This window comes from Stegodyphus dumicola, chromosome 12, assembly GCF_044657685.1.
Source record: "Stegodyphus dumicola isolate Sdum_Otavi_A_Nest chromosome 12, ASM4465768v1".
Lineage (NCBI taxonomy): Eukaryota > Metazoa > Arthropoda > Arachnida > Araneae > Eresidae > Stegodyphus > Stegodyphus dumicola.
Genome location: NC_140779.1, coordinates 74,983,164 through 74,996,983, shown reverse-complemented (window position 1 = coordinate 74,996,983; position 13,820 = coordinate 74,983,164). Strand labels below are relative to the sequence as shown.

At 31.5% G+C, this 13,820-nt stretch overlaps 1 protein-coding gene across 7 annotated transcripts in view; it reads left to right on the top strand.

Annotated features, from left to right (window-relative positions):
• The window catches only part of Msp300 (Muscle-specific protein 300 kDa), a 513,656-nt gene that overhangs the window by 281,089 nt on the left and 218,747 nt on the right, over positions 1-13,820 (top strand). For all 7 annotated transcript variants that reach the window (XM_085806588.1, XM_085806589.1, XM_085806592.1 and 4 more), the window contains 2 exons: positions 7,915-8,241; positions 9,140-9,292. In XM_085806588.1, coding sequence (XP_085662714.1) covers positions 7,915-8,241; positions 9,140-9,292 — 480 coding nt within the window. The remainder of the gene's footprint in view (positions 1-7,914; positions 8,242-9,139; positions 9,293-13,820) is intronic.

The window sequence follows — 13,820 nt, the reverse complement described above, 5'->3', positions numbered from 1 at the left end:
ATAAGCTAAAATTATCTAATTATCTATTTCAGTTAATGTTGATGATTGCGTTGTTCCTTAATCTTTGAATTGGATCCGGCTTATTATTTTTTGCAGACTGTAAGAGCAATTTTATAAAAGTAAGCTTGAACTTTCGATTATGTCAAATAGAATTTCCGATGCTGGAGCTCCCAAAGGATCTACAAAATGAAAGTATGTTTCGATGTCCATCAAACAAAAAGTGGAATTGCTACAAAAAATGGATAAAGACATATCCTTTGTTTATCTAACCGTTCCGAAATCTGTTTATCAATTTCACGCTGCTCTGCACGGGAGGGGGGGACGTAGCGGCGCGCAATTAACTGGAAGTTGATCTGTCAGCACTATCGTTATCTTCAGGGCAGATGTTTTTATTTATAATTATTATAAATAATAATAATATACTACATATACTACTAAATAATACTAAATAATAATACTAAATAATAATAATATACTACATTTAGTAAGGCTTATAATTCCTTACTAAATGTAGTATTTTATCTCGATGTACTCCATCTTTGATGTGATTTAAATCAAATTCCTCGTCATTATAAATATCACGAATACAAATCAAATAGATTTCTGGTTGCAATTTTCTAATTTCGGCTATGCGTAACGTATGCTTTAAGCATGTGCGCGTTGAAAGAAATGTTTAATAAAGTAAACAAATAAGTATTAAGCTTCTTTTTTTGTAAATTTTGATACCCTTTAGATCATAATTGCTCATTATTTTATAAATTACGGTTTCATATTTTTAATTTTATAATTTCTGCATGCCATCTTACCAGATTTAAACTGATGATCTATAATCCGGAAAAATTGATAATCCGGAATCGCCGAAGTCCCGACGAGTCCGGATTAAAGACTTTTGACTGTATTAATCAGGACAGCTCCAAAACACTTTTACAGTCATCAAAGATCTATTATAAATACGCTGGAACAACCAGCGACACAGCCTTCACACTGTCAGGCAATAACGGTGGAGACAGCTTCACTACAAAGCACCAGAGTACAGCTCCAGATTCTGCTTTGTTGTTCTCAGAACTCCACGTACTCTCGAGACTCTTCACGCTACAACTCACAATGCACTCAACGATGCACAGAGCACAGCTCCCAACTCTTCGGTTCAGTCATTTCCAGAGCTCAATGCTCTCGATGATGCACTAACTGCGATACACTAAGAGACTCTTTCAGTGCACTTGACGACCCACTTGGGACTCGCTGACCGACTGTCATCTCGACTGACTTCGCACGGACTAACTAACTCGAGACACTCTATCTTGCACTCTAGAGGAGGCATTCACTGACTGCAGGCCAGCAGGGTTTATATAGCTTTCGGCTTGTGTTCGAGATCATTCTGGGCTAAACGGGTAAGAATTCGTTCCAGAAAGTTCTTTTTCCGTCCATGGCATATCGCCAAATGGGCAATTTCTCGCCAAATGTGGCAACCATGCCTTCCTTTGCCATTTTTGCAACCCTAAAACTGTTTTGCGGGAAAGCTATCTTATTGCGCATGGACATTTCATAAATTATTATGTACATGTGTAATATACTATTACAGTATAAACACAGTATATTGTACTATACTATATGCAATACACATACACTGTAGTGTGTGTATATATATATATATATATATATATATGTACAGTCGCTCAAACAATTGAGGATACACCTTAGTTTCACGTGATAAATCCAACTTTCAATAGAAATAACACATTAACTAGAAGAGAAAACGTGTTTTTAGTTTCGCATGTAACAAAAGGGTTAATTTACAGTAAAAATAACGAAAATCAACAAAAAAATATCTAAAATTAAAAATTTCACTAGTATTTGAAATAAACATAGGCAGATCTTTAGCTAAAAATATTAAGGATGCACCAATGAAATTTTTGTGATATATCACATACAAAGACAGTGTCAATATTTGGTTGCCATGTCCTTTGACTTTTATAATGTCCTCCAATCGTCTTGGTACCGATTCGGCCAATTTTTGGGTGGTATCTAGAGATATTTTATCCCATTTTTCTTGTAACACTTGCTTTAAATGGGCTTTGTTCCAATTTGGTGTTTTGGGACCGCTGTTTTGAGTGTTGCCCACAAATTTTCTATGACATTGATGTCTTTGCACTTTCTTTAAGATTGTTGTGGAATATATATAAAGCTTATGATCCATTATGCCATCTATAAAAACTAAATTTCCTACCCATTTGAAGCTATACAACCCCAAACCATGACGGAGCCACCACCATGTTTAACTGTAGGACATAAATTTTTTGGATCCAAAGTGGTGTTCGGCTTTCTCCAAACGATACGACGACCATCACTTCCAAAAATGCTGAATTTACTTTCATCACTAAATATAACTTTCTTCCAAAAGTTATCTGTCTTCAATTGATGAGTTTTTGCAAATCTCCAAACACTTTTTCTTATTTTGTAAACTTATAAATGGTTTCTTTCTAGCTACTCGACTGCTATATCCACCATGTCTAATCACATTTCTCACATGTGATTAGACATGCTGGATATTTCAGCACTTACACTTCTGCACATTATTCGAGAAGTTTCTGCAGCTAGTTTGACTGCACTTAGTTCAGAATCAATCTTCATATCTGTCAAAATTTTCCTTTTGGCTACATCACTCAGAATACCTTTCCTTCCTCCAGTGGCGTAGCTAGGGTGGGGCAAGGGGGAACATCTGTCCCCGGGCACAGCATCCAAGGGGCGCCAAATTGATGCTACGAAATATTTTAATGAAATGTTTCCCATTCTTGGCACACAGAAAGGGGCGCAAATTCTTCAGTTGTCCCTGGGCGCTGCAAACTCTAACTATGCCCCTGCCTTCCTCTTCCACTTTTATTTTCAATTAATCCATCGCTTTTAAATCTTCTAATGATTTTCTGTACACACGAATGTCTTCTACCGACAGTTTCAGCTATTTCACGATAGGATTTTCCTTTCTTAAATTACCTTAATATAAATTTTCTTACGTCAATACTGGTCTCTCTCTGAGGAGCCATTTTCCATTTAAAATTGCGACTTTAAATTCACATAACCAACTTCAAAAGACAAAACAGTTGAAAAAGTTTAAGATAAAATTGCCCAAACTTAGATTATGATAGTTGCAAGCAGAAAAAAAAATCTAGTGGTAGTTAAACAAAAATTTCATTGGTGTATCCTCAATTTTTGAGGTAAAAATCTGCTTATGTTTATTTGAAATGCCTCTGAAAATTTTTATTTTATAATTTTGTCGTTGATTTTTCTTTATTTTTATTGTTAATTAAACCTTTTGTTATGTCTAAGAATAAAAGTATGTTTGCACTTCTAGTTAATGTGTTATTTCAATTGAAAGTTGGATTTATCAAGTAAAACTAAGGTGTATCCTCAATTATTTGTGCCACTGTATATATACATGTATTCGTAGTGTGTGTATATATAGGTTATACACACATACAAATGTATAATATACACATAATAAAAATTATATACACCGGGTGGCCATAATTAAACTGACAGTGCTCACAGTGTTCTCTTGCGCGATCTATTTGCGAGAATGACGCCACATTTTGTAGGAAGATTAAACAAGACGGGGGACGAAGGATTCTTCGAAAAAACAAATTAGTTCCAAAAGTCATTGCTAGGGGAATATTTGGTGCTGTGTAATAGAAAATAGAGTGTTAAATACGGAAATTAATACGGAATAAAATTACCTTTTATTATGCACATTTTCTGATTTAGTTCAAATGCAATATGGCAACACTTTTAAAAAAGCGTAAAATCTACATAAACACTGATAAAGTCTCGTGATCTGCCATATCACATACGCTGAGCAGAAGAAGAAGTTCTTTATTCAAATTTCACGTCATCCATTCGCACAGTGTCAGCTGCTTGGGTTTTAAAAGGCAATGTGTTACGTTTTGAATCAATCAGATTGAAAGTTTATGTGCAATGTCTCCTTCTTTAGTTGAGCGTGCGTTACTGGTCAAATTCTTTTACCTCAACCAGTGCAACATAACAAGCCTGTGTCTTTAAATGGGCTAAAAGCAATGGTTGTGACGTTTGAGAAAACAGGTGCTCTGAAGGTTCAGTCAGGCAGAGGACGAAAACCTGTACCACAGGATATAATCGAAGCAGTTGCCATGGCGATTGTCGACAGAGGACCAGACAATATTGCTGCTACCTCTAGCGCTCATGGAGTAGCTCGGAATATGGATATGGCTTACAGTATGGTATGGAAAATCTTACGAAAGATTATCAACTTCTATCCGTACAAGATCAGCCGTGTACAGAAGTTACTGTACCCCGACCATGATAAGCGATTTGACTTTTGCTCTCAACTTTCTTCCCAGAATGGAGGTGGATGATGCTTGGCCATGGAAAATCTTATGGGGAGACGAGGCCCACGTTTACCGGAATGGAACTGTGAATACCCAGAACTGCCGAATTTGGGATGACATATCACCACATGCAATTGCAGCAATTCCCTTACATTCACCAAAGGTAACTGTTTGGTGTGGGTTCACAGCATAATTTATCGTAGGTCCATTCTTCTATGAGAACATTACCCCAACAGGACCGAAAACCTGTTCTGTTATCGGAGAGAAATATCGCCACATGTTGAACAGCTTTGTCATTCCGGCACTTCAGCAAAGACAGTGCCTGGGGGAAATCATTTTCATGCAAGATGGAGCTCCTCCACACGTTGCTGTATGAGTGCAACAGATGCTATGATAGAAATTCACAACAGAAAGAGTCCTTAGCCGCTACTTTCCAACTGCATAGCCACCTCGGTCGCCTGATCTTATCCCATGCGACTTCTGGCTATGGGGTTGGGTTAACTTATCAAGGAGTGGTCCAGGACCTGGCTACATTGAAGGATAACATATCCAGGACTGTACGGGAGATTCCTGCAGATATGTTACTTTCTGCTGTTGTGCGTACTGTGCACAGAATGCAATATGTGGTCCACAACAATGGCAGCCACATTGAATCTCATTTGAATGCAAAATAAAAGGTAATTTCCGTATTGATTTGCATTTGTTAACACTCTATTTTCTATTACACAGCGCCAAATATTCCCCTAGCGGTGACTTTTGGAACTAATTTGTTTTTTCACGGAATCCTTCGTCCCCCGTCTTGTTAAATCTTCCTACAAAATGTGACATCATTCTCGCAAATAGATCGCGCTACAGAACACTGTGAGCACTGTCAGTTTAATTATGGCCACCCGGTACAATGTAGTGTGTGTATGTATATATAAAGAGAATATTTGAATTTAACAAATATTCTCTATTTGCAAAAAGCTAATATAAAATTTAATTAAGAAATATAAATGCAAAAATAGAAAAATAAAAAATAAATAAAAATAAAAATAAAATTTTATTGCTGCGAACTAATTACAATATCATTTAATTTCTAAGAGCATATATAAATTAAGTGAACATATCTAAAACCATTAAAAATATATTATTCCAAAAAAATTAAATTGCATAAGTAAATAATTTTTGAGGAGGCAGGAGACAGACTTATCAAAGGGAAGTTGCCCCCAAACCTAACTCTTCAATTACTCAATTCGTGTTTCGTCATCCATATAGGCAATTGTAAAAGTAAAATTCAAAGCCAAATGTGGTGAATTACTACAAAAGAAAATTAAAATAGTTGAATTTTGATACATTAGCAAGAAAATGACTAGAATTAAAATTAATTAAAAGTAGAAAACCAAAGTAATTTAGAAACCTCTGCCTACTGGAAATTTCCCCAACACGAATTATGCATGTAAACCTAAAATAAACTATATACAATCTATCAAAAATAAATAATAATAATAATAAAAAGACTAGTAAATAGCAAGTTTTAATTTAACTTACCAAGAACTACAGATTTGAATTTCTGAGAAGAACTTGCATTTGCTAAACAAGATGAGGTGAGTAGTTTGTTACTGATAACTGTATAAATAGAGGGCGCTAATACAATGTAAAATTGAGTGTAAAGCTGCTACCTGTGAGAGCTATTGTAAAAACCTAAAGCTGTAAACTTTTAATAATGTAAAGTGCTTGTTTTGAATGTAAAAATGTTGCTAACTTTGAGGCATTGTTAAATGTGTAAAGTCAAATTTGTTAACTGCTACTGTTTGTAAAAAAAGATGTTGCAATCTACTAAAGATGTAAAGATTTAGAAAAAAATTGTTGAATTTGAATTAGAAAATTACAAATTTAAATAATAAAGAATTATTACAATAAATTTTTTGTACTAGACTGCATTATAAAACTGAAGTTACAAGTTCAATCAAAACTTTAACAAAATACTGGCCAGCGATAAGGAAAATTAGAAAAATTAGATAAAAATCTTCACTCAGTTCGGGCTATAATTGAGACTTTTAAAAAGACTCCTTCTCAGAAATTCAAATATGTAGTTCTAATTAAATTAAAACTTGCTATTTACTAGCCTTTTTATTATTATTATTATTTATTTTTGATAGATTGTATATAGTTTATTTTAGGTTTACATGCATAATTCATGTTGGGGAAGTTTCTAGTAGGCAAAAGTTTCTAAATTACTTTGGTTTTCTGCTTTTAATTAATTTTAATTCTAGTCATTTTCTTCCTAATTTCTCAAAATTCAATTATATTAATTTTCTTTTTTAGTAATTCATCACATTTGGTTTTACTTTTGGTTTTGAATTTTAATTTTACCCTTGCCTATATGGATTTCGAAATATGAATTGAGTAATTGAAGAGTTAGGTTTGGGGGAAACTTCCCTTGATAAGTCTGTCTCCTGCCTGCTCAACAATTATTCACATATGCAACTTAATTTTTTGGAATAATATATTTTTTCATGGTTTTAGATACGTGCACTTAATTTACATATGCTCTTAGAATTTAAATGATATTGTAAATTAGTTCACAGCAATAAAATTTAATTTTAATTAATTAATTAATTTTTTATTTTTCTATTTTTGAAATTAAATTTCTTAATTAAATTTTATATTAGCTTTTTGTACGAATAGAGAATATTTGTTAAATTCAAATTTTATTCCTTGTAGTAATAGTGCAAGAGAATTATTTAAATTTAATTTACTATATTCTTATGAAACAATATATATATATATATATATATATATGAATACTTACCAAGTAATTTCCTATTGCATGTACAAACTTCTGGGAGGGGAAGGTTATGGAAGGACGAAACAGGATAAGATAGCAATGTAGAGCTGGAAAAGTCATCATTATGTGCAAGTGAGCAGAAAACACAAAAAATGAAAGAGTAGCATATAAGTAGGCGACATTATTTTTCCCATCAAAATGTAACAACTGAGACATTAAGAAAGGTCACAGAAAGTATTCAAAGTTACTGTGGTACAAGTCTGACATTGGCACCACATGGAATCATGGATTTTTTTAAATGTTCTCTGTGTCTCTTGGTTGGCCATGACAACTACACAGATGCATGTGACAAGATGCTTCTCACTTACACTGTGTATATTGTGTACCAAATCTTTCATGTGATCTTAGAAAAGAATCCAGGAAGGATAGCTTTGGTGATCTGCAGGCCAATAAATAGGACCTGATCTACTTTTACTTTGTCCATGTTGAAATAAAATTACTTTGATATTTTTAAACCTTTCTGAATGATAGTAATCATATCCAAGGTAGAAAATGTTTTCAAATTTTTAACATAATCTGTTATTGTCATTCTGTGTACTTAAGGGATCTTTTAAATTGGATTTAGACTAGGCTAAAAAATTAAATTATATCAACATATTTCTTATTATTTTTATATAAAACTGAAGTAATCTGTCAGATGTAATTTAGTACCCATTGCAATAACAAAATTTATAACTGATTTTCTGTCCATTTTTTTATTTCTGTTCTCACTTTTACATTTTACAGGACATTGTTTGTGAGAAAGAAGCCCTTTCCACCAAATTTAAAGGAATTACTGATAAGGCACAAGTAGTTTTGTCAAGTACTGCTCCTGTAGGACATCAGCCTATAAATGAAAACATTCAGTCTCTCCAAGAAGAATTATCAACCATTATGCTGAAATCATCATCAGTAAAAGTGTCTCTTGAAGATTGTTTACATCTATGGACAGAATTTTTACATGCTATGAAGCAAGTGTCAAAAGTTACTGATTATATTGAAGTAACACTGGAGGAAGTAAAGAAATTCCAGTCTACTTTAGCTGAGAAAAAGTGCCAGTTAGATAAAGTGAAGGTAAAAATGAAGTTAGATAATTAATTTCCTGTCATCTAGTGCATAAATATTCCAAATTAATCATCTTTGTAATATTGGATTTACTGTATAGGATAAATCATTATTATTTTACTTATTATGCAGCAAGTGTGCTTTATTTTAGGAGGTACTGTGTATAATTTATGGATGTGTCTGGTGTAATAATTGTGCTTTCTTTTATGAGATACAATCAGTACTATTTTAAAAGGATTTAATTATTTCATCTTTTATCTGCTTTGTGATAACTCCTGACGTTAACAGCAATGGCAAAAATTGCTTTCATTACCTTCTAGGAAGAAATAGGGGAAAAGAGAGAGAATTTTGTTGTTCTTTCTGTAAAAAGCCTTGCTCTCCAACATGAAATTCCATATGCTCATTTTACTTTTTTAACTGCAGTTATTTTTTAATATCACTACCAGAGTTTTTAATAGTAGCCAGTAGTAAATTAATAGTAGTTAAATTAGTTTAACTACTATTTAGTAGTAAATTAATAGTAGTTTTAATAGTAGTTAAATTGATTAACTTTTAGTGAATGATATTGTAAAGAATCTTATAATGAAATACTCTTGCCATTTTCCTTAGATTACTACTAATATGAATTAAACATTGTTAAGAAAATTGAATTTTATATTATAAATAAAGTATTTTTGAGATATTTTTTTTGTACCAGTAACAAAAAACAAGAGATTTTATCACACAATTGATGAATGACTTGCGCAAAATTTGTACTATTTCAAATAAAATTATTTTGTTGTTTAACAATTCTTTTTTATTATTTTAATTGTAAATTTTACAAATGTATAAAACCACTTAAATATTTTAAGGAATATGGTTTAAATTGATTAGATTTTATATAAGATTTTTATGCTATATATTTTAGAGTCTTCAACATAAAGTGCAACAAGAAAAGCTAGAAGTTGATAATCTTAGTTACCGAGCTGAAGAAATGTTGGAAAAGGGCCCTGCATGCATCTATACTTCTCAAGCTATGGATATTGTGCACAGATTTCGTGCTGCATCAGAGAACATAAATGTAAGATTTAAATTATGAGGTTAAAATTGATTTAATTTCTTTAGGTAATTTAGGTGTATAAATTCGTGGTAATAAAATGTAATTTTTTATTGAATTATATAAATAATTCTTTAATAGTTCTTAACCCATCTTTTAATATGCAATGTTTTTTTATTTGTGGCTTCAATCTTCTTTTTAGAATGTAGCAAATGGTTTTATGGCTTGAATCTTCTTTTTAGAATGTAGCAAATGGTTTTATGGCTTGAATCTTCTGTCTAGAATGTAGCAAAATTTCATAGATTCAAACACAGTTCATTGTGTAGCATTTCTACTAAATTTTCATTATATTCTTTGTGTCATTAGTATATTTGTAATCTTGTATGCATTGAAGCTTTCTTTAACCTAAATGTAACTTTGCTATGTTCTGTTTGTAATGTTAGTCATTTGCTTCATATATTTAGATTTGTTAATTGTACCACACATTAAGTTTTACTCATCCTGAAATTTCTTCAAAGAGTGCATAATTCTTGATAGCCAAACATTCAAGGTACAAACTAGATAACACAAAGTTATCTTGCTATGCATCAGTTGTATTACTTAATAAAACACTTAAATTAATGCACACTTGTTACAAGTTTGTGATTGTCATACTTTTTTTTAAAATTTATTTTTTTAGAACCATTCTTTGGTTTCTCATCTTCTTTCCTTGTTTTTCCTTTTTTCCTTTACATCATTTTTTGCATCCTATTACTAGCCTAAAATTTCAAATATGATGACACTACAAAGTGAAATCTCAAGCTTTTTTCCATGGAATTATTTATAATTTATGTTTCAAGTGAATCTCACCTGTTAATATAGGTGTCTAAACGTTTTCTTAGGATAAAACTGGGGAGGCTTGATGTGCTGATATAGTTGGTCATCTATTAACAGCAGCATATACAGAAATGATTATTTTAGAAAAATTAATTATCATTAGCTAATTAAACATTCATTTCACTGTTTTCCTCATCCTCTTTTAATATCATAGATAAGTTAGCATAACTAAGACATATTGGAAAATTACTTTAATGTTGTATTTATGGAATACTCAAATGCTATTAAATATATTGAGCAAAAATGCTGAATACAAATGTGAAGAAACAGGCTTCACACAGTAACTACAGAATTTTTGAGAAAGTTTCAGTAGATATCAAGCAACTGCACCTCACTATAATGAATTGATTAAACTGTGATCATCTAGTTATAATCTAGTTTGAGGAATTCAGAAATTCCTCAAACTTGCAAAAGAAGTGGATAAGGTCAAATCACCAATTTAAAAAACTGCAGCAGGTCCAAAACAAAATTACACAAGAATCTGCTGCAACTGAAAATTAGAATAACCCTGTAAGAAAATAATGTAAGAAAATAAATGTGAAGATTAAAAATGAGACTTGAAATTGATAAATGATAAAAAGTATATAAAATTTACTTCCCATTAATAATAGCTGAGTAGCACTGTGCATAGGATGTTTGGGGGTATGTAAATTGAATCTCAGTCAAATGTAGGTCTTCTGTGCCACAACATAGAATAAATATTTTTAACAGTCAAATCTACTTCTTAAGAAGGTTTCTTAAGAAACAGAAAATATTTCTGAAATTTTTAATTTTGGTACCATAAATAGCATGGATTGTGCTGGTGTATGCAGTATATTTAAGAGCTTTAGAATGTTCTCTATCAAAATATAAAGCTAGCTGGAAGTCTTTTAAATGTAATTACTTTGAATTATTGTTGTTTAACTTAAGTAGTATACAGGAATGATTGTAATTATTCTATAGAAATCTTTACAATTAACGTTTTATTATAAATTCCTGTTTAGATCTTATTTTATCCATAGTGTATTTTTAAAATTTAGAATAAAAGAACCTAAAAGTGATACATGTGCAAGTCAGATATAGAAACTAGGAATTTCAAATAAAGTTACAGCACTTAATGAAAATTAGATCCTAAGCTATTTAACTAAGTATAACTACTAAGCGATTTAACTAAGCTGTTCAAAAGCTGTTGTTGAAGTTCTTAAGAAAATTATTTTTTTACTTTTTGATCTGATTGATTTTTTATTTAAATCAAAATGTATTTCATTCATAATATATACAGTCAAAAGTCTTTAATCCGGACTCGTCGGTACTTCGGTGATTCCGGATTATCGATTTTTCCGGCTTATATATCATCAGTTTAAATCTGGTAAGATCGCATGCAGAAATTATAAAGTTAAAAATATGAAACCATAATTTATGAAATAAAGAACAATTATGATCTAAAGAGTATCAAAATTTACAAAAAAAAAAAAAAAAAAAAGCATAATATTTATTTGTTTACTTTATTAAACATTTCTTTCAATGTAAGTTGTTTAAGTTGCTTCGTTTTATGTGATAATACTTTCTCTTTAATTCTATAAACAGACATAATTTCTTGTTCAGTTACAAAGTTCTGCTGTTCAAGTCCTATAATTGCTGTGTCGAGAATACCGACTAATTTGTCAATGGAAATTTTTTCGTTTTCAATAACCTCTGTGTCACTTTCTTCAGTATCAGAAGGGAATTAAAATGACGAGGAGTTTGATTTAAATCATATCAAAGACTTAGTACATCGAGATGAAATACTACATTTAGTCAGGAATTATAAGCCAAATAAAATAAAAACATCTGCCCTAAAGATAAGGATAGTGCTGACAGATCAACTTCCAGTTCATTGCGCTGCGACGTCCCCCCTCCCCGCAGAGCAGCGTGAAATTGATAAACAGATTTCGGAATGGTTAGAGAAACAAAGGATATGCCTTTATCCATTTTTTGCAGCAATTCCACTTTTTGTTTGATGGGCATCGAAACATACTTTCGCATTCTAGATTCTTTGGCAGCTTCAGCATCGGAAATTCTATTTGACATAATCAAAAGTTCAAGCTTACTTTTATAAAATTGCTCTAACAGTCTGCAAAAAATAATAAGCCAGATCTAATTAGAAGATTAAGGAACAACGCAATCTGCAACATTAACTGAAATAGATAATTAGATAATTTTAGCTTAGCTTATACCATCCGTTATACATTAAACACACATGCGTAAATGTATTATGCACAGAACGTTTGTAGCTTCGAGGTCCGGATTATAGATCATTCCGGATTATGGGTGTCCGAAAAAATGACTTTTGACTGTATATACTTAAAAACATTCAGTATGCTTATATAATTATGTTATATATATTTTTCTATTTCAAATATGCTGAAGATATATGATATTCTCTTACTGTAAATGTATATTCATCTAATATCTCATAAAACATTTCGCTATTCCATCTAGGCCATCTTTATTGATTAGCTCTACTGAAACCATATTAAGCTTTAATTTTAAACCATTATTAAACTCTGCAAGAGTCTTTTGAATAATTTGTTAAGATCTGAACCCTATCACATTTTTTAAAAAATTATTCTCATCTTGAGATAATTACGGTCAAAAGTCTTTAATCCGGACTGGACGGTACTTCGACAATTCCGGATTATCGGTTTTTTTGTATTATAGATCATCAGTTTAAATCTGGTAAGATGGCATGCGGAAATTATAAAATTAAAAATATGAAACCATAATTTATGAAATAAAGAGCAATTATGATCTAAAGGGTATCAAAATTAAAAAAAAAGCTTAATATTTATTTGTTTATTTTATTAAACATTTCTTTCAACGCGCACATGCGTAAAGTAAACGCGCGTAGTCGAAATTAGAAAATTGCAATTAGAAAACTATTTGATGTGTATTCGTGATATTTATAATGACAAGGAATTTGATTTAAATCATATCAAAGACGGAGTACATAGAGATGAAATACTACATTTAGTAAGGAATTATAAGCCGAATAAAATAAAAACATCTGTTCTGAAGATAAGGATAGTGCTGACAGATCAACTTCCAGTTCATTGCACGCCGCATCCCCCCCCACATCGCTGAGCAGCGTGAAATTGATAAACATATTTCAGAATGGTTAGAGAATCAAAGGATATGCCTTTATCCATTTTTTGCAGCAATTCCACTTTTTGTTTGATGGGCATCGAAACATGCTTTCGCTTTCTAGATTCTTTGGCAGCTCCAACATCAGAAATTCTATTTGACATAATCGAAAGTTCAAGCTTACTTTTATAAAATTGCTCTAACAGTCTGCAAAAAATAATAAGCCAGATCCAATTAGAAGATTAAGGAACAACGCAATATGCAACATTAACTCAAATAGATAATTGGATAATTTTAGCTTAGCTTATACCATCCGTATACATTAAACACGCGTGCATAAAGGTATTATGTGCGTGCACAGAAAGTTTGTAGCTTTGAGGTCCGGATTATAAATCATTCCGTATTATGGACATCCGGATTAAAGACGTTTGACTGTATATTGTTATCTCCAGCAAAATGTACAGAAATTTATTTCTTTATCATATTCAAATAATGTTAATTATGTTTTTAAATTGTATTATCCTTTTCTATTAGACATTCACCATTATATAGATATGATTTAATGATTGTTTAT